The following is a 20,048-nucleotide window of genomic DNA, read 5'->3' as shown; positions in this document are numbered from 1 at the left end:
ATATATACATACACACATGTTTATGCTTGTGTGCATACATATATCCATATATAGAGGTAAATTCTTAAACAACATGGTCTATATATCAAAGTGTTGATGTCCTCATAATGAGAATAAACTATTTTCAATTAATATATTCTTATTATAAGCATTACAGAGCTATGAGAATTTTATAAACCATTCATAATCAGTGTCAATAGTCTAACATACAGGATCAAGAATTATAGATCTCAGTGTTGGATAGGACCCCAAGGGCCTTTTGGCTAATCTTCTACCTTTACACAAATGAGGTAGCTGAGACACAACAAAATTAAGCGAATTAGTCAAAGTCACTGTGCTATGAATGCATACACACACACACACACACACACACACACACACACTATCATCTCTGTGATAGGCAAGATGGACATGTCATAGGATTATTTAAAAATAAATATCTTCATAACTAAGCCTTATGACATATTCAGGAACTAATCCTTCCTGGATGTGGTACCTAGTGATAGTACTTCATGTGATTCCTGTTATATAACAAATATTATGTTTAGAAACAACTCAATGCCTAATGTTTCATATCTCTCTAGCCAATTAATCCACTTTTAATACATACTGTCAAAAGAAGAGATTATGGTAGAGAAAGGGCAAGAGTTGGCTTCTCTACTTAAATGCTTACCTCTCATGAAATTTGTTTTCTGTTATCTGTAAAGAACAACACAGGGAGTGTCTCAGAGGAAGTTTCATTAAGAAGAGAGAAATGTAAAGTTCTAACCTCTATTTTTATGCTCTCCCCAGAGATTAAGTGACCATGAGAAACCAGATTTTACCAAAGAAATATAGTAGACACATTTTACAATGCTGATATCAAAGGCTAGGGCCAATACCCTTTGAACAAGCTAAATATATTACTGAGATTTTACAGTGAGGAGTTATGTTTCAAGGGAGCATGATTTGACCTGTGACATATCCAAATCAGAACCACAATTAAAAAAAAAAAACAAATAAGTTCCTATTGTAGTTCTCTTGAGGTATTTTTATACATTTTTATTTATGATTTTATCAGCATATAATAGTTGTACAGTGGAATATATTGTAATATGTGCATATGTGTTTAAAACTGTATCTTTGTTGGATTTACCCCCTCCATCAATCTCCTGCTTTTGCCTTCTCCCCTTCTTAGAATCATTTCAACATGTTTCATTCTTCTATTTTCATTTATGGATACAAAATACATCCACCATATTCACCCTCATTCCCCCTTTCCTTGTGCCCACCCTCTTCCCACTGGTACCCACCCACAGAAAAGATTTTATTTTCCTTTCTGCCCTTCATTTTTAAAAAAAAAATTAAGTGTATATGTCCAAGGGGGTTTCTCCTTGGTACTTCCAGTCTGCATATATTGTGCTTTTATCAAATTAACCCCCTCCCCTCTGTTGTTTACTCATTCTCTATCACCATGCTCTCTTAAAATTCAATAGCTTACTGTACAGTGCATTATATTATATTCACATATATATGGGTTGTTTCAATATTTTTCATTCTCCAACATTTTATTTCTCTCTCCCACCTCCCATAGATTTCTTGAGGCATTTTTAAAGACTAATGAGTTAATGTGATGTGTCACAAGACTACCAGGTAAAAAGAAGTCTGTACCAAATGTCAATTTAGGGATGATAACAATACTGAATGTACTTAGAAAAACAGACTGAAAATAATTAGTAAACTATTCACTGCAGTCCCCTTGGTATAAGAGCAGCACAGTTAACATGCTAACAGCTAAGCTTCATGAGCTTAGAGGAAGAAAATGATCAATGGCAAAGAGCATATCCACCTTTGAAATGACACAATCCATTTTAAGAATCAGATGTTAAATTGCTTCCTGTACTGAGCACACTCAATTAAAAGTCTGCACAGTGAGATCATCTGAATGGTTAAATATGCTCTGTGGGAACAACCTTTATGGAGCTTAGAAATCACAGAAGGATTATTCCTACCATGACACTGGAGATTTGGAAGTCATTTCCTTTCTCTATTTTTAAATTGTGTAGTTTTATTAGGAAGCTTTTTGCTTGAGAAGCTGCTGAGTTTGGGATCATATCTATCTACCTTATTTTTATATGAGCAAGAGATCCTTCTAGTGAGCTCTTTCTCTTGGGTGCAAAATGGACGGATGTGGCTTTGGTTCAGAATTTCAAGATAAAAATGTGCCATTCATGCAATGGTTATGTGATGCCTTTCATCTCCTTTTTAGTAAGCCAACTTTTTCACCTGAGTTCTGTCTCCCTGTCTCTTTCTTTGATAGGGGTAGGCATATGTGGCTGAAAAGAACACAAGACATAACAGATGTGGTTTCTACTTGCAGGTTTGCAACCAGCAAAGTCTATGATGTTGGGCCAGTTATTTAACTTCTTGGGTTCTCAGTTTTCTCTTGTTTAAAAAAATCATATATTTCTTTCTGATTGCTTACTGTCTGTCTCTTCCTGTCAGGCTGTATGTTCTACTATTACAGGAATCCTTATTTTCCTCACCAATGTATCCCAAGATCGTAGCATATCAATGAAAATTTCTTTAATAGATGAACATTGTATATATTAGTGGTGTTATCATTCATGTTGTCTTCCAATGTAGAAATCAGTCAGTGCAAATCCCAGCCTCCCTTTATACCCATACAATTATCAAGTTCTATTTTTTTTGGCAGTGCTGGGATTTGATTTCAAGGACTTATGCTTGCGAGGCAGGCGCTCTACCACTTGAGCCGGTCCCAGTCTCAAGTTCTACTTCTTAACGTTGTTCACTTCTGTCCTTTCTTTTCCATCTGTACTTAAATTCATTTATACCAAATTTTCATCATTTTTAACAATATTCTCAAATTATTTCTAAAATGCAAATATGGTTTTGATCTTACACTCATTAAACCCTTTCAATGACTTTCCCATTGTCCTTAGGATCAAGTCCAAACTCTTAGTCATGTCATTCCCAAACATTCATGATTTGTAAAGATTTGTGATTACTCATTAGGCATTCATATTATACTAAGTACTCCTTGCACATTGTATCTCTCTCATCTACCACTTAGTGCAATATATTTTATATGTTTGTTCACATTTGTGTCCCCAGTTAAAGACAGTACATTTCACACTTTTTTATATACCATTGCCTCAACTGTTGATGGAGGCAAAATTGGGGCTCAATAATTATTTAACAAACGAACAGTGAAATGAGGAGGTTAGTGCAGTCCAGCTGTTCTCACACCTTGGGGCCAATTAGTTAACCTCTCTGAATCTCAGTACATTATAATCCTCAGGGATGCTGAGGAAGGTGTACTAGACACCATCATATTTGAGGAACACTGGATCAGGTACCTTCATACTTACTTCCAGATCTAATATTCTGTGGGTTGTGATGGTCCCATAAATAACTGATATGATACCTGAGATGGCCAATTTATAGGGTGGAAGGTTTATTTTGACTTATGGTTTCAGTCCATGGCTGGCATCTCCATTGCTTTTGGTTTTATGGTATGGTTCTTGGAGTATGTGGCCGAAGAAGTTATTCACTTCATGGTGGCCAAGAAGCCAAAGAGAAAGAAAGAAGAGTCTAGCTCCCTACAATCCCCTTCCAGTGACCTAACTTCCTTCCACTAGGCCTCATCTCTTTAAGGCTCAACCACTTCCCAATAGCGCCATAGGCTGTGGAACAGCCTTTAAAACATGGGCCTTTGGAGACATTTCAGAGCCCAAGTATAGCAGGGGATATCATTTTTTTCTCTCATTATTTGATTGATTTATTTTGGTGAGGAAGAGTTATTTGGGATGAAGGAAGAGTGGATTTGTGTTGAGGGTATAAATCTGGAAGAAAGAATGAAAAAGATTGTAGGGTCAATGTCACAGTTAGCATTTTCTTCCCCTGTGATTTTCTTTGCCAGTAGTACTGGTTCATGACTTTGCATGTTAGAGAGTATGAGTGAGAGGGATAGAGAAACTCTTCATACATTGAATTTAATATTGATACATTGGAAATGTAAGTATTTGAATTTATACAACTGGCAAGCAATACATTACTATGACGTTTGCCCAATTCTAAGGCATTAGGAAAGACATATGCAGGATATGTGTGGTCTAAGGGAACAATTATAAGACATGGAATCACCAGTCAATACATGTTTATTCAGCCATATATGAAGAGTCAAGTTTTTAACTCAATGTTAAGAACTCTACCATGGTAAAGACACATTGGTATTCTATAGGGTTCTAACTGTATTCTCATTTTCTGTATTCTCCTTGGACAATCATAAGCATTGCTATATTCCAAGCTAAGTACTAAACATTTGACTTCAACTCAGGATTCTTCTATAAGTTCCTTTCTTGACTATCAACCACTCACTGGACATATCTATCTAGATCTGCAGTTGCCTCTTACAGCACACTACCAACTCAGCACCTTGCATGGCCCCTCTGCCCTAAACCGACTTTTCTGCCTCTATGCTTTTTCTTCCTCAGTTGGTGGTTGTTTTACCCAGTCACTGAAAGTAGTTATCCCTGGTTCCTCTCTCTCTCTCTCTCTCTCTCTCTCTCTCTCATCTACCGTGGTAGCTCCTCTCTGCTTTCTCCACCTCACTGTTCTTGCAATTATGGTTTCAGTTCAGGCCCTCCTTACCATCATGCTCTTAGACCACTCCAATATTCATACTGCATTTGTCTCTTAGCTCTCTTTGCTGTGCATCTACAATTGTTTTTTTCAGTTACTGTTAGAGTGATCAATTTTAAATACAGTTTGCAGTTTGTTGCAAACCATACAGTGCACTCTTATTGTGTAAATTTCTTAGCATGGTGTCTAAATAAAAATCCCTATGCTCTGGTCTCTGCTCATCTCACCATTTTTATCCCTTCTGTACTTCTAGGTTGCAACTAATCCAATGGCTTGCCATTCTCCAAGTGTGCCAGTTAGATTCATATCTCTATTTCTTTTTGTAAGTTACTACTTCTCCCTGAAATGTTCTTTCTTCTCTCATGCACCTGAGGAGCATGCATCATCTTCCAAGCATTAATTCAAGTGTGCAGACTGACAATGCCTTACCAGACTATAAAGCCTCTTCTCCTAAAAATAACCTACTGCTCCCTCTTTTATGCTCTGTGGTTCATTGTTCTGGACATGGACCAAAAATAATACTTTTTATATATGATGAATTAGAAGACAGAGTCCTAGAGGGCAGTACAGTGTAGTGGTTATATGCAGGTACTGAGAAGCAGGAATATCATAGACCAAATTCTGATTACAGCATGTGTTATATGGGCAATTTGGGCAAGTTATTTTACCTCTTTGTGTCTCAGTTTCCTCATCTGTAAAGTGGGCATAATTATTGTACTTACCTCAAAGTGAATTAATATAAGTACAACACTTAGAACAGTGGCTAATACATAACAATTTTATGTATATATTTGCTATAATAATAACATTAATATTATTTTAAAATTGCATCTCTGGGCCATAATAATCTATCTGACACATGGAATAATGGAAGTTGTTCAGTAAAATTTGGTAAACAAATTCATAATCAGATTAGGTTTCTACTATGCAGTCCAAAATATTTAGTTTGATTTTGTAATCCCCTTGTAACTTGGCCAATGTGTCTTTCCACTAGACTATAAGACCTATTTGTGTAAGGACCACATCCATCTCATTCATCACTATGCCCCTGTCAATAAGTACCATGCCAAGTACATAGCAGAGAAATGCATATTTGTTAGGTATATAAACAAATGGGTTTTAAGAATTACATTTTGTTATAATTAAATTACTTTTATCTTATTGATAATTTTCTGAAAATTTAAAATGTAATCCTATCTCCCATATTATGTCAATTTGAGGCAATGAAATTTCAGTGAGGAATGGTTAGATTTACAGCATAGTGTTATATCAGAATTTATTTTCTTAACTAAGGGATCCTCCTGTTTTCTCAGTGTGGGATATCAAACTTCAGTTCATGAGCTAATTCAGTGGAACCAAAAGTTCCACAGTGCACTGATTCTTTCTGCTTTCCTCATGCCCTTTTATACCCTAAACCAAATTCATAGTCAGAGGCTTCATAGGAATTACCATTTATAAATTCTGCTCATTTAATGGGCACATAATTTGAAGATAAGAAAAATGTATAAAGAATGACCCAGTCTTTTCAGTGCTTATAATTAGGGTGGAAAAAGCAAGCTATGTGCACAAATACCTACATTACAATGCCTTCTGTGTTCTCCAGCAATGCATATAGGATGCATTTCACATGATCCCTATTGGTAATTAGGAAAGTTTTATAGAAGGACTAAAATTGTACTTGGTCTTGGTAGACGGATTGGATTTTCCTAGGTGGAAAGGAGGAACTGGAATAGAAAAGGGGTGAAAGATCTGACCCTCTGGGGATAAGGAAAGCATATGGATTACTTAAGCAAAAGGAAGAAATTATGTAGGAAGCATAAATAGATAGAAGGCTAGAAATAAGTGTTGTGGAACAGTTGTGGTAAGTTTTTGATAACAAGATAGGATCTTTGATGTTCTTCTAAGACAATGGGGAACTATGAAAAATTTTAGGGTGGGAATGGGAAAAGAAAAGCAATATTGTAAAAATAGTAATTGGTACCAATGTAGTACTATATAAAATGGAGTAGCGCTCCAGGGCTAAGTTGTGGTTTTGGGTGAAGGGACACCCAGTGGAAATGACAAATATTCAAGTTTAGGGAGACAGAGACTTGAAAGAATCTTCATAGGACTGATAGTAGGGGATTTGAGAATTATTGAAATAATTATAGGAGAATACAGAATGAGAACAAAAAATCAAACACATAGACTTACCATAATGAAATATAACATGAAAACAACAAACAGATAAGAACAAAATTGCAGTAAAATACTAATATAAGAAATACCTGGAAGCCTTTTAGGATTCATGAAGACATACACATCAGACTTTAAGGAGTACTACCTAGGGGAAGGATCAGTTGGAACTTGGGAATAGAGGAAGCAAGTGAAGGAAATAACTCCAAAGTACCTGTGGAGCAGTCAGAGCCTGTCCACTTGGGATCACAGCTGCATACTCCAGTGTCCAGAAGAAAAGTCCCATGTCCTGAACACTGCTCTTGACATATAGGAAGTGGAGTTTCACAGTTGACTCCTCCCCAGCCAGTAGAACAGTGACATTCTCCTTTTACACAGATGCCATGGCTGGAACACATTGGATCTAAGCAGTCCTCTGAAAGCCCAAAAAAGGGGAGAGGGAAGGTTAATAGGGAACAGGTATGGGATAATGGAACTGAAATACTCACACTGATTTCCTAGAATTATATCATTAATGTTGCTTTAATTAGGCAATAAAATGACTCATGCAAACATTGTGTTCAAAGCAGATTATTAACACTGTAAAATATGGTAGAGTATCATAAAGGTTGTAACCTAAATTTAGGAGAAAGCCACAAATATGTTGTGTGAAATTGCAAACAGTATGCAGTACCCCCACACAAATGGGTGGGTGGACCAGTATGGGCCCTCAGTAGGAATTGTGCAGCTTTGCAAAACAGCCCAAGAATTTTTGGTAAGTTATTCCTTATCCTTTCTGAAATTGGAATCACAGCTTTTATTTGATGTGTCTGAGTTTATATAAAAATTTTAAGCTTTGATTATTCAAGTTTTTGTGTGAGGTGAATGCTGTTGCATGGAATAATAAAATTTACATCAGTTTATTATAATCTCTTATTTATTCCTTAGAAGCACAGAAAATGCAATATTTTAAACCTAATTTTAAAATTCTTTTCTTTATAGCTTCTCCTTCTAGCCAGACACTGTGACAGTTTTCGATGTCTTAGACATCACAGAACCAATTCCACTTGCCTCTGATTCTGTAAATTTGGAAATTCTTGTATGCATTTTAAGAAATGTATAAATTATTTTAGAGGAATGTTACTATACTTGTCTTTAGGAAAAATTATTTTGTGTTTTTAACGGAGTAACTGTTCTATGAGAAATAAGGTTGATTTCCAGATTTCTGGTTTTCCTATAAAAATAAGATCATACTAAAAATAACTTATCATAATGTGGATTATGCAATAATGGAAATAGATTAATACAGCCAGCTTGCATTTGCAAAACTGGCCTAGTTTTAGGGTGTGGCTTGTTACTATGGAATAGCCTAAGTCTAACTAAGCATTATTCTAACTAGGGTTATTGCCATTGTAATTAGCCCAAGATCTCAGGGTCATTAGCACAATACTTTAATACCTGAGCTAATCAGCAAATAAATACCCAAAGGTACATCTAATTTGATTCATCATTTAGAGGGAGAGGGAAAGTCCAAACTTTCCCATTTTGTTAAAGTACAATTTTAATAAGCAAAAAATATTTACCTTAATATGATTTAGGATGATGCCTGCTTCATTGTATTCATGTAAGTCAAATTTACATCATATAAGATATACTTAAACCAGAAGCACAAAGTCACATACTAGGGAAGGATGAATGAGTTGGATATAATAAAACAGTGTGTGTTGGAAAAAAACTGAAATCAAGTGTCCTGTTTAAAAGGTGCTGCTGCTACTTAGCTCCAGCTGATTGCCACCATGTAGCAATGTAGGCCCAGGGTCACAAAATTTTCTAGTGGCAAAGAGAAGCTAGAAATAGTGATTTTGAAATTTTGGTAACTAAGTCAACATTGAACAATAACAATAACTACACTATGTATTTGACCCAAACAAAACCCTGATGTCTGTTCTGTGATGTATGATTTAAAATAATATTTTTGTAGTATTTGTAAAACTTATACCATTAAGTATAGTAAACATTTTTCCTTACTATTTTGGTTATTCTAAAATTTTCCTTAGTGAGCCCAGGGAGGGTAATTTAAACTAAATCTTTTTTTAACTGCTTACAAAATTTAAATTAGAAGGGTGTAAATGAATTAGGTTACATGATTTTCATGGCAAGTTGTAGATGTGCTAGACATCATTTTTTGTTAACTGTGTGTGTCCATACAGCATCTGAATTTACAAGTTAAATATAATGGTTGCAGTGTGATCATCATAAAAACATTTTCTAAATGTAACTTAAGCACTCCAGCACCTTGTAAAGGCCCACCATTCATTGGAACAGATATAATCTTCACACCAAAAGTCTGCTGCTGCTAATGGGAGGTAGAAAACTAACATCTTGCTTGTTCATGGAGTGGAATGAGATTAAACCCTTTAGAATGCTGTGTAATAGTTTTAATGAGACATCTTTAAAGAGCAATTATAGTGCATTTTCAGCAGCCTCTCTCCTGAACAACAGTTGTGATGAGACCATCTCCCATGGTAATAGTTTAATATTATTTCTGAAATCAGTCTTGTTTGAGGAACATGGCAAGAAAAGGTCTGATTGCTAGTAAACTTATTTTCCAATGTGCCTCTTTAAATAATAAGACTATTGCTATTTCAAAATATTTTTGTAAAGACTCCTTTGGGTTGAATTTAATGTAAAGGCACTGTTTTGAAGCTCATTAGTAGTACGCTTGCTTCCTTAGGCGTGGAGGTCAAGTATCAGCTGAGATATGTAAAAGTAAATAATATAAAGCAATAATAATAGTGGTAATTACAAAATCATTCCCAAAGAAAATATTTACGAAATAGCTCCAAATGTGCATATATATATATATATATATCATTATTTTTATTGTATTCTTTAAAGTGAGATGTAGCATAAAGCACTCCATAATAATGAAAGCATATGAACTAACAGCTAAAATCAATGTGGAAATTCTAAAGTTATAAAACAGTATTGAAGGAAATGAAGAGGAAAATACTATTTTTCATTACTGTTGTGAGTGTCTTAAATACAGTCTCATGTATAATATTAGAAGTCTAGAAGAGACATGAGCTTTCCTAATCCCAGTCCCTTGATCGAATACTAAGGACAAGTTGAGCATTTATTGTTTGCAAACACCACTTGCATTTCTACAAGAAGCACAGAATGACACCTTGGATAATTCAGTGAGAGAAAATCCCAAAGCAATAGATTAAAATGGAGTTCTGACCTTCCTCACATATTTCTCCTTTATATCCTGGCACACAGATGCAGACTCCCATGATGCAAGTGCCATGGCCAAAGCATGTTGGATCAATGCATTGCTCTTCTGGAACATCACACTCTGGGCCCTTCCAGCCATTTCGGCAGACACAGTGTCCTTTCTCATATTCTCCATTCCCACCACACAGCACAGGGCATGAATCTGAAGATTGACAAATGAACTTGTAATGTTCTCATAATACTTTCAATAGCTCCAAAGAGCAATTATCTTTTGATTCTCGTGTAACAGTTCAGCCAAAAATTATACTATTTCTGATTTACTGTTTATTAAATAATGTTCATGATTACAAACAGAATTTCTCTCTTATATGAGTATGCTAAAAATAAATTATAAAGATACTCTGAACGGAGAGTAAGTATTTGCTTTTGATTGCATCATACTCTTAAACTATTGTAACTATTATTTTAACTAAGGTCTTTTCTTTCTTAGCGGTTTTCTCTTTTACAGTTTTTATTCCTCAAGCAGATGTATATCATCTTTAGGAAGCAAACCCTGAAATTAAAAAAAAGTAATAAATAGTGAGATATTCATATTATATTATCTTTAAAAAGCTGTGTAATTAGACTTATAGTGGAAAGATGTCCATTTCCATAACATAGTGTTCAAAATTTAATTAGAGCACTCCTTCTTTGTCATTGCATGTTTCCTTATAAAAACTCCGGGCTTTCTGAGGGAACAGTCTGTATCTTCTGTATGATTCACTTGTTAAATACAAACTATTGCCTCTATCCATTCCCTCCATTTCTCAAGATCTGTCGTGATGCTGGGAATGTAGCAAGTACTTTAGAATTCTCTGTTGAATGGAATTTAATTTAAAGAAACTGAGTGTGTTGAGAAACCTGAGATTAAAGGAGTAGCAGACTAGAAACTTTATGAATACGTTGAAAATGAACAGAAAGTATTTCTAAACTAATAGCTCTAAAAGCTTTTTCAAGAATTAAACTATGGACTAGCATAGGAAACAGTACAGGTTGCTAAATTTAAACTTTGACTTTCCATTCTTTACTTTCTAAGCTACTTAATCCATTTGGTGGTTAACTACCCCTTCCAGATACAATGGTGTGTATAAGCACTTACTAACTTTGCTACCTTTTGAACTCAGTTTTCTATGATTTAATTTATGAAGGAAATATAAGCATTACAAAGTGATTGGTTCAGACAATCTGGGTTCACATCTCAGCTGTTAGGTAACCTTGGCTAAGTTACTTAACCTCTTTATGTTATTTCCTTGTTCATGAAGCTGAGACAAGAGTAGAAGCTATCATAAAGGGCTATTGTAGGAAATAGGACTTAAAAGAGGTAGTACAAAGTGTTTAGAACAATGCCTGACATGGTAAGTGCTCAGCTTTTGATGGCAGTGATGGGGACACTGCTACTGTTGCTGCTGCCACTACTATTGTTACTATCATTATTACTACTGATTCAAATGACATCTATTTCCCTAAACCAATCAGAATAACAGAGCAACATTACCTCTAGCACAGTCAGGTCCAAGGAATCCCGGGAAACAATGACAATGGCCAGAGATACACTCTCCATTTCCATTGCAATTGGTTGAACAGTCATCCATTATTTCTATTAATACGAAGAAAAAAAATGAGTAAACCTCCAGACCACAGAGTCTTTAATTTTTTAAGTTGAAGAAATTCTGGGCCTATAACAATCATGTCCTCTGCTATCTATAGAGCACTTACTGCTCAAAATCAGATGCTAAAGACTTTCGTAAGATGTCACATGCTATAGAAGATTATTAAAAAGGTTCTGGATTTGCTAAATCAGCTATTTAAAAGTAGAGCTAAAAACCAACCTCACGTCTAAGTACATAAAGGGTCTGGATGAATTGTATTCTTAAGAGACATTCACAATAAAGCTAAATATGTATGAGGATTATAGTACATTTCTCAAAAGCAAAAACAAGCTTAAAATGCAACCCAGAAGACAAAGACTACTGTTTATTTTTTTAAACCTAAGTTGTTGCAAATAAAGTTTCTTCTCCAGCAACTCGGATATTTAATCTACTATCTTGACAGCTTAAATATGATAATTAGTATTTCTTTTTTATTAATAACTGACAATGGAAGTCTTTTATAGTAAGTGTTCATATTACATTTACCACCACTAAAAGCATTAGAACCTAAGTATTTTGTTGAGAAATGCCTTCTTGATTTTAAATGCTTATCAGTTCTCTATCACTAATTTCCTTTCAATCCATGAGGATAATACTTTTCAGAGGAATTGAGAAGGTTTTGAAGGTAACCTTTGGTAGGACTGGTGATATAAAAATATGCAATACAACACAACTTTGATAAATATTATAGTAACTTCTCTGAAAACTACAGTTTTTAAATATCAGTCTCTGACAATGACTTTAAAACTATTTGAAGTTTAAAATTGTATTTGAATATAATAGTGACCAATTTATAGATCCTTGAACCATGATTGGTGTTGTGATTTATTCTTGCAGGTTTGTGTGTATATATATATATATATATATATATATATATATTCTTCCACTACTCTTTTCCATAAAATTTTCATGGCTAGAATCCTTAGACCCAAAGTTTTATGTTCTGGTCTATTATATTCATGCTTCTCTTATATAACAATATTTCCTTATTTGATACAAATTATTTTCTTCACTAAGTTTCACTTGGACAAGCTATTTCTTATGAGAAAGAGAGATTCTAGGAGAGAGTCCTGGCATCTTCCTTTGAATAGTGAGAGTGAATATTTATAATGAGGGTTGATAAATGGCTTTTCTATAATTGTCTATTAACGACTTATATTAATATTATCATCTTAGGGGCACTTACAGTATATGTGTTTGGGTTTCAGCTCCATATATGCTGAGTCTGTCTCTGAGGGATATGGCCCAGCAATCTACATTCTAACAAACACCCTGGATGAAACTGCAGGTGCTCACCACATTAAAGCATTGAGAGCTAATGCTTTAAATAGTATATTCCACAGCTAAAGAATGGAACATCTATATGTTAGGTTCTGCCTTGAGCATAGCAAAGGCAAGAGAAAGAAAGTTGAAAATGATTTCAGTGGCTGCATGGATAGCTACCCTGTTACTGATCAGAGCAGATTCTTCTTCTCATCTCCATGTGAACACATAATATCACCCTTTGCAAGCCTATGATGGCCTGTTTTGTGATCACTGTGTTTGAAAACTGGACCCAATAAGCAAGCGACACAAATTATTAACTGACCTACAATTAGACTGACCAGATATCATAGTCAGAAAAATAGAATCATTGTTGACTCATTAAAATATTAGTTATTGCCAGAAAATTTCATCATTTAATAAATAATTATGAAGTCATATAGTGCTTTTTCAGAGAGGAAACAATTGCTTCTCTATTTTCTACTTATCTAGATTTCTTATCTGCCAAGTCCTAGTGGCAGATCTTAAATCTACATTTAGATTTACCCTGTCATGGATGGTTCATGGGAGGCCATGGAGGAAGCTTGCAAAAGTAAATATAGTTGAATTTAATTTCAAGCCAGATCTCATTGAAAATTTTATGAGCAGCCTTGGGGAATGTTGCTATTTTGAAAAAAGGTTTAATAATGTTTCCTATCAAAATAAATAAAAATTGTGCATTTTATTGTCTTATCAAGGACTATCCATGCTTGGGTTGCCATTGTTACACAGAGCTTAACCCCAGCAATGCAAATGAGAAGAAAATGCAATAAAGGAGGTTTGGGAAATTACCACCTCTACTTGACATAAAGTAGATATTGGGATAACCTAGGAAATCCAAGAGGAAGATAGATATAGCAAGAAAATATTAACAACTATCAATAAAAAGAAAGTGTTTTCTATTTAGGTTGGTTTCTAGTCAGCTTTGCCTTCTATATTTTTAAACTTATTTCATGTCACTTCTTGGACTCCAGTTCATTAGAGTTAAGATTAATTTTAACATTACATGCTGAAAACCCTGTTCATATGCTAGAGTAGAAAGCCCCTCAACAGCCACATCACTGAAGACAGATTTTTCTTTCAGCAGTTTTTCTCATATGAGGAAAAACCTTATGGAATTTTATGGATAATTTTATGGAATGAGTATAGTCTGAAAGTCATGGCTTTTGAAGTCACACATACTGGGTCTCAAATCTTAATTTTGCCACTTGCTGTCTGAGAAAACTTGTCAAATTATTTACTATTTCCAAGTCTCCAATTCTTTACTTATAATTTAAGAATTACTATATGTAAGTTATCAGGGTTGTGATGAGAGTCCAACAAGATAACTGAGTATAAAGTATATAGCAGAGAGCTTGAGAAGAGTAGCAGTTTGAAAGTGGTGTACATTATCAAATTGCTGATCAAGTTGGCTGGAATTAGGGGACATTGATGGTTCTGCCAATATTACTGAAAAATAATAAATATTAATGTATGATATTTACATTAAAATGATACTTATTAATTCTATCTTGATCTTTGTTAGTAGATGACCAATGTAGTTATGATCAACTGATTTTAAAATTATGAAATAGATGAATGAAAAGGAGAATGATGGAAGGGGTGAATTCAAGTATGGCACACTTGATATATTGTAAGAACTTTTGTAAATGCCACACTGTACCCCCAATATAACATTAAAAAAGATATATAAAAAAAGAAATAGATGAATGAGCAGAATTTAGTACAAACTCACATAAACCTTACTTTGTTTAATGAAATATATTAGCCTCTTTTTAGTTTGATTAAGGTAAAATATAAGAACATAAAAATGAGAATTTAAGGCAAATGACTCACATGTCTTTCATTGTTTTTAGAAATTTATTTGAATTTTCTTTATATGAAACAATAGGAGAAAGTATTCTGTTGTTTTTAATCTTAAAAGGACAACAGAGGAGTAAAGAAACTGATTTGCATAAGCAAAAAGCAAATATGCTGTTGCAAATGAAACTGGCAGCTTGATATCTGGATGACAGGAGTGAATCTCAAAGGTTAGTATCCTTTGGGATGAAGAAAGTACAAGAAAGAGGTCCAAGCATTTTTCTGGGTCTATTGATTTTTGAAAGGTTAATAGCTTAGTTAGTGTTTTTTAACTTGAGCTGAAGGATTAAAATAAAAGGAAGAGAGAAAATCTTCACAAATTTTGTATTTCTTTTAATTTCTTAGGAGAAATTCTATCTCTCATAATTCGAAATTAGGCTTTGATGTTTTTTGTCCAGCAGGCTCAATGGTTGTGCTGTAAGTGACAAAACAGTGATGTGACTGAAAATTTTTTTTACTAGTTTCACAAACAAATACTTTGTCTCTGAAGACAGATCATCAGTGGTTTTTCTCTAGGGGAAAAATCATCAGTGCAATTTCATTGCCTTTGTGATTACTTTAGAGGAAAGTTTTTAGTAATCTTATGGCTGGAATACCATTTTCTATTCAAGGTCTTCAGCATTAAGTAAAAATAGAACATAATTGTTATAAAGAGCAGATGGTATATCTATTAACAGTCAACACATCTTCATAAACATATGGCTGGGCAGGTTAACTAAAGGATAAAGTGGTGAGATTTGTGTAGAAAACTGACAGCTGTAAAATATTTCCCCTCCTTTTAAAAGACATGTGTTTTAGAAAAATTCACACAATACGATACGGTTTCTATGAGCTGTTTACCCTCAGTATTCTAAAATTGTTAAAGAGCTCAGCTTTATTCACACAAAGGGTCATGTGGAATGAATTTGCCAAAAAAAAAAGAAAGACAAAAGACTGAGATGTCTCAGACTAACTAGGGTGACAGTGAATAAGAGAGTGTATAGGCATTGTATTTACAAAGAACATGTTTCTAAAGGCCCTGAGCACACTGAAAGAGCCATTGTGATGATTATCAAACTAAAAAATTCTGTAAGAAATGGCTTTGAATGACTCAAGTTATTATCCTTAATATTCTTCTCTAAATACTCATGTTGTATTTTGAAGCCTTAATGGTTTCAGAATTAGTTCTTCTAAAGAACTGTATTGATGCCAGTTTTTCTATTTTAAAAGGTATTTGCTTTTTCTTTTATAATAGACTTGAATTAACAGGGCTTCTCTTGCTTATTCCCTTCTCTGAATTTGTTCATCTATGTAGCCTTGGTAATAAAATTTCCAGGTAATTATTCTTGCTGTGAACATATAAAAAAGGTACATGACAAGTTTCCAGGAATAGCAGCAAATACTGGAGAATGTTTTAAAAAAATCTTAATCAGTATTCAAACAACACAGATGGAACAGCAACACAAACTTTTCTCATAGTGAGAAAACTTTTCTCATAGTGATCAATAATGACTTTAAGATACAATGAGCAGCAAGTTTAAATAACACCTCATCATCTGTGTTTTTATTGAGTTATATGGCAATTTCAAAATAATAGCCAAAGCAGCTTACCAATTGCTGTAGTTAATACAAATACTTGCTCCATCTTTTTTCCATCATTGTAAAATGCCAGATACCAAGGCCCTTGGTCCATATACTCTATGAAACCTGTTTCCTGCAGTGAGGTTAAGATCAAGTTCCTAGGGGAGTGCTGGGTATCATCAGAGCTCTTGGAGTCCTGCTTCACCAGTTGTTTGCCATCCATTAGTTTCACAAAATCAAACTGGAACAAATACAAACACAAATATGAACCTGGACTACTTAAACTTCTAGACTAATAACCAACTCTGATTTCAATTTATTCCATATTTCTTTGGTTTGGAGGTTGGCAAAGTATAAGGGAAAGTATATTTAAACTCAAAAGCATTTATTAATTCTGAAAAAATCTCTCACTATATTTATAAATGTAAACATTTCTGTTTTGGAAATATTCAGAACAATTGTTTAAAAAGAAGAGAACTAAAACAGAAATTTTTTGGTATTACGTGGGAGATTCTTGACATTTTACTAAAATATCTAATAGAAAATACTTGAAAACACATTCAGCTTACAAATAAGACCTTCTGTACAAATTAAAATCAATTTTAGTTTTTAAAACAAATAAATGAACAGTCTAAATTGAGAGCATCCATCATAATTTACTACCTTTGTAGTTACATATTTAAATATTCAAAGGACTCACTTTCTCTAATCAGCACATGGCACATATATTTCTTTGCACATTCATTTTTTTAATAGTCACACTTAAATGGCATTCTGATTCCCTGCCTATTCTGGGCCATACGGTAAGCTTTTGACTCTAATCATGTCTGTGAGAAAAAAAAATATGGACTGGAAGTTTAATTCTTTTTGCTACTTCTTAGATGGAGCAGAGTCCCAAATGGATTAATGTAGGGAAGAAATAAGTTTACTAAAAAAAGAGAAACAGGGTGGCTAAGGTTTAGGAAAGGAATATGTAAACTACAAAAGTTTTATATATTTGAGTTATTACGAACTACTGTTCACAGAAAGAAAAATTTCTATCTATAAAACATAAACTGCCTTTTCAATTCATCTCCCACTAACATCTGATTGATGTGCACATTCCTTCACTGGGACAAGTAGGTGAGGATATATGGAACCAGTGAAGATGGCGAGAGCAATGAAGCTAAGATGAAAGGAATGGGAAGCTGATGATCACCCTGTTCCAGAAAGCAGGGATCAAATTTGAAGAATATTTTCTTAAATTCTCTTTCCTGAATTTGTTCTGCTAAATGTATTCTTTATTTTTACATACCATTTTTCATTAGTTTGAGTGTGATTATTTTGGATATTTCTTTGTTGCAAAGATTTTTCTGCTCTCACCTTTGATTCTTACATACTCTACAAATCACAGCCTCTGAATTACTCAACCCACCACCCTCTAAAAGGGTTTATGAAAATACCTATTTATATCAAATACCTGAGTGTGCGTAGGTGGAATGTTTCTTCTGCCATAAATTCCCAGCAGAGAGTCCTTGGCTAAAGAAATATTGAATTTCAGATATATAGGATGGTGGATAGTAATCTGGAAACGCCAGAATAAGCCAGGTGGAATGGTCTGCATGACCTGTGCGCCAATGTCAACTTCTCCAGTGTCAATTGCTCGTCCCTTCTGAAACACTGGTTGTAAAAGTAGAAAAAAAATTACACATTATATTAATCTTAATTTATAAAGCAATGTTTTTTTAGCTTTTAAAGAACTACTTAGTCAGCTTTTTTTCCTTGTACAAATTAAACATCTCCTAAGGAGCCTTCTCTGACCAATTGCTATGTAAGTCTCTCCTTTTTCTTAAACTCCTATTGCTTTTATTTCAATCAACTTGATTCATTTTAACCATTATTTACTGAGTGCTATCTTGGTAGCTGTAAGAGTTACAAAGATGAATAAGATGCAGTTGTTGTTCTCCAAGATCTTTGAAAATCACAGAGGAAATGGGACATTTACATAAACAAACACATTGTAAAGGAAAGTAAGAGGGAAAACTGGTTAATGAATACTACTTGTTCCTGTCTCCATCCCCTTTATTGTGTTTTGTCTCTCCTTAGTACTTTTCACAATCTAAGATGCCATATATTTTGGTTATTTATTGTTTATTAACTGTTTCTCCCCAATAGAATGTAACCACTATGAGGGCAAGAACTGGGGCTGCTTTGTTCATTGCTTTATCCTCAGCACCTGGAAGAATGTAGATAAATGTGGGCAAAGAATGTATGTGATCAATACATAATTATTCAATGAATGAATCATAAAAAGGTTATTATAAGGCATGACATTGAACATAAGAAAGATAGGATTTCAACAGAGTTGTTGGGAAGGGTGTTAGAACATGGAAAGGGAAGTTTGAACTAACTACAATGAGGAAATTGTAAAGTTAAGTATGAGGTACTGGATATATACAGAAGCAGTTGGAAAAATAGAGGGAAAGAATGGTATATTCTACCATGATTTGAGCACCAGTAAAAATGATTTGTTTACTAAAGGAGAGAGCCATTAAAGTTTTTAAGAATAGGGAAGTGGTGGGGGTGTAGCTCAACGATAAAGTCCTTGCCTAGTATGTGTAAGGCCCTGGGTTTGATCCCAAAAGAGAGGAGGTTGAGTATATTAGGTATGTACACTAATCTTGAGACAAAATAAAGATTGAATTAGAGCATGAAGACACAAGAACACTTTAGGAATTACAGAACAATGATTCAGGTGAAATGACATGACGATCTGAGTTTAAGGTGAGTCCAATTTAGTGTGAATGGAAAGAAAGAGGAAGATATGTGATACAATGCAAAGGAAGATTATATAATAGAGATCCTCAAACTTTAGTGTGTATAAGAAAGGGAGTCTTGTTAAAATACAAATTCAGATTCAGTAGGTCTTAAATCAGACATTTCTTACAAGTTTCTAAGTGATGTCCATGTTGCATGATCCATCATCTAAACCCTGAGGAGCAAAGTTTTAGAGAACATTAGGTTTGAAGGATAAGGAAGGGTCAAAACTGACCACTTGATTACAAGTTTGGGTGATTTAGGCAGTGCTAATAGAAAAAATGAGAAACTCAGAAGGAGCTGGTCTGTGAGAGACGATCACAACTTTATTATTTATTGTCACATTTTCCAATAATTTATGATAACCTAATTTAATTTATATTTCTATGGAATCTTTTGTTATCTGGTAGTGGGGAGAGAAGGAAAATAAGAGGAAGAAAGAGAATTAGTTTGACTTGATTTTAAGCAAGGAAGATTACACCTCAGGAGGGAAAGTTCAACTTGGCCTGGTTTCATAACACCTTTGTATTTTTCAGCCATCAACTGCGTCCCCACACCAAACAGTTTAAAAACACACATGGTCTCTGTCCTTTGTGTTTGCCCGATATAAAATTAACAGCCCATTAAGAAACACACCTGTGGTGGCTTTATTCAAAGGCCAGTGCCTTGCAGCTTTTAACTCCCTAAAATACCTCCATTATTGCTTTTTGTGTTAAGGCCAGGAGTAATAACTATTTTAAGAATGTTCACTGTTAACTGTTAATAATAGATTTCAAATGCAATTTTGAACATAATTATGTATTACAG

The 20,048-nt window shown here is 34.2% G+C and overlaps 1 protein-coding gene across 11 annotated transcripts in view; it reads right to left on the bottom strand.

The window, feature by feature from the left end:
• Positions 1–20,048, bottom strand: part of LOC109686404 (teneurin-1) — an 835,907-nt gene that overhangs the window by 271,604 nt on the left and 544,255 nt on the right. For all 11 annotated transcript variants that reach the window (XM_074064014.1, XM_074064010.1, XM_074064012.1 and 8 more), the window contains 5 exons: positions 17,905–18,104; positions 16,476–16,686; positions 11,570–11,671; positions 10,043–10,237; positions 7,034–7,234 (listed from right to left, as the gene is read on the bottom strand). In XM_074064014.1, coding sequence (XP_073920115.1) covers positions 7,034–7,234; positions 10,043–10,237; positions 11,570–11,671; positions 16,476–16,686; positions 17,905–18,104 — 909 coding nt within the window. The remainder of the gene's footprint in view (positions 1–7,033; positions 7,235–10,042; positions 10,238–11,569; positions 11,672–16,475; positions 16,687–17,904; positions 18,105–20,048) is intronic.

The sequence above is a fragment of the Castor canadensis genome, chromosome X, assembly GCF_047511655.1.
Source record: "Castor canadensis chromosome X, mCasCan1.hap1v2, whole genome shotgun sequence".
NCBI lineage: Eukaryota > Metazoa > Chordata > Mammalia > Rodentia > Castoridae > Castor > Castor canadensis.
Note: the sequence above shows the minus strand (reverse complement) of the source record. Positions and strands in the feature narration are given on the sequence as shown.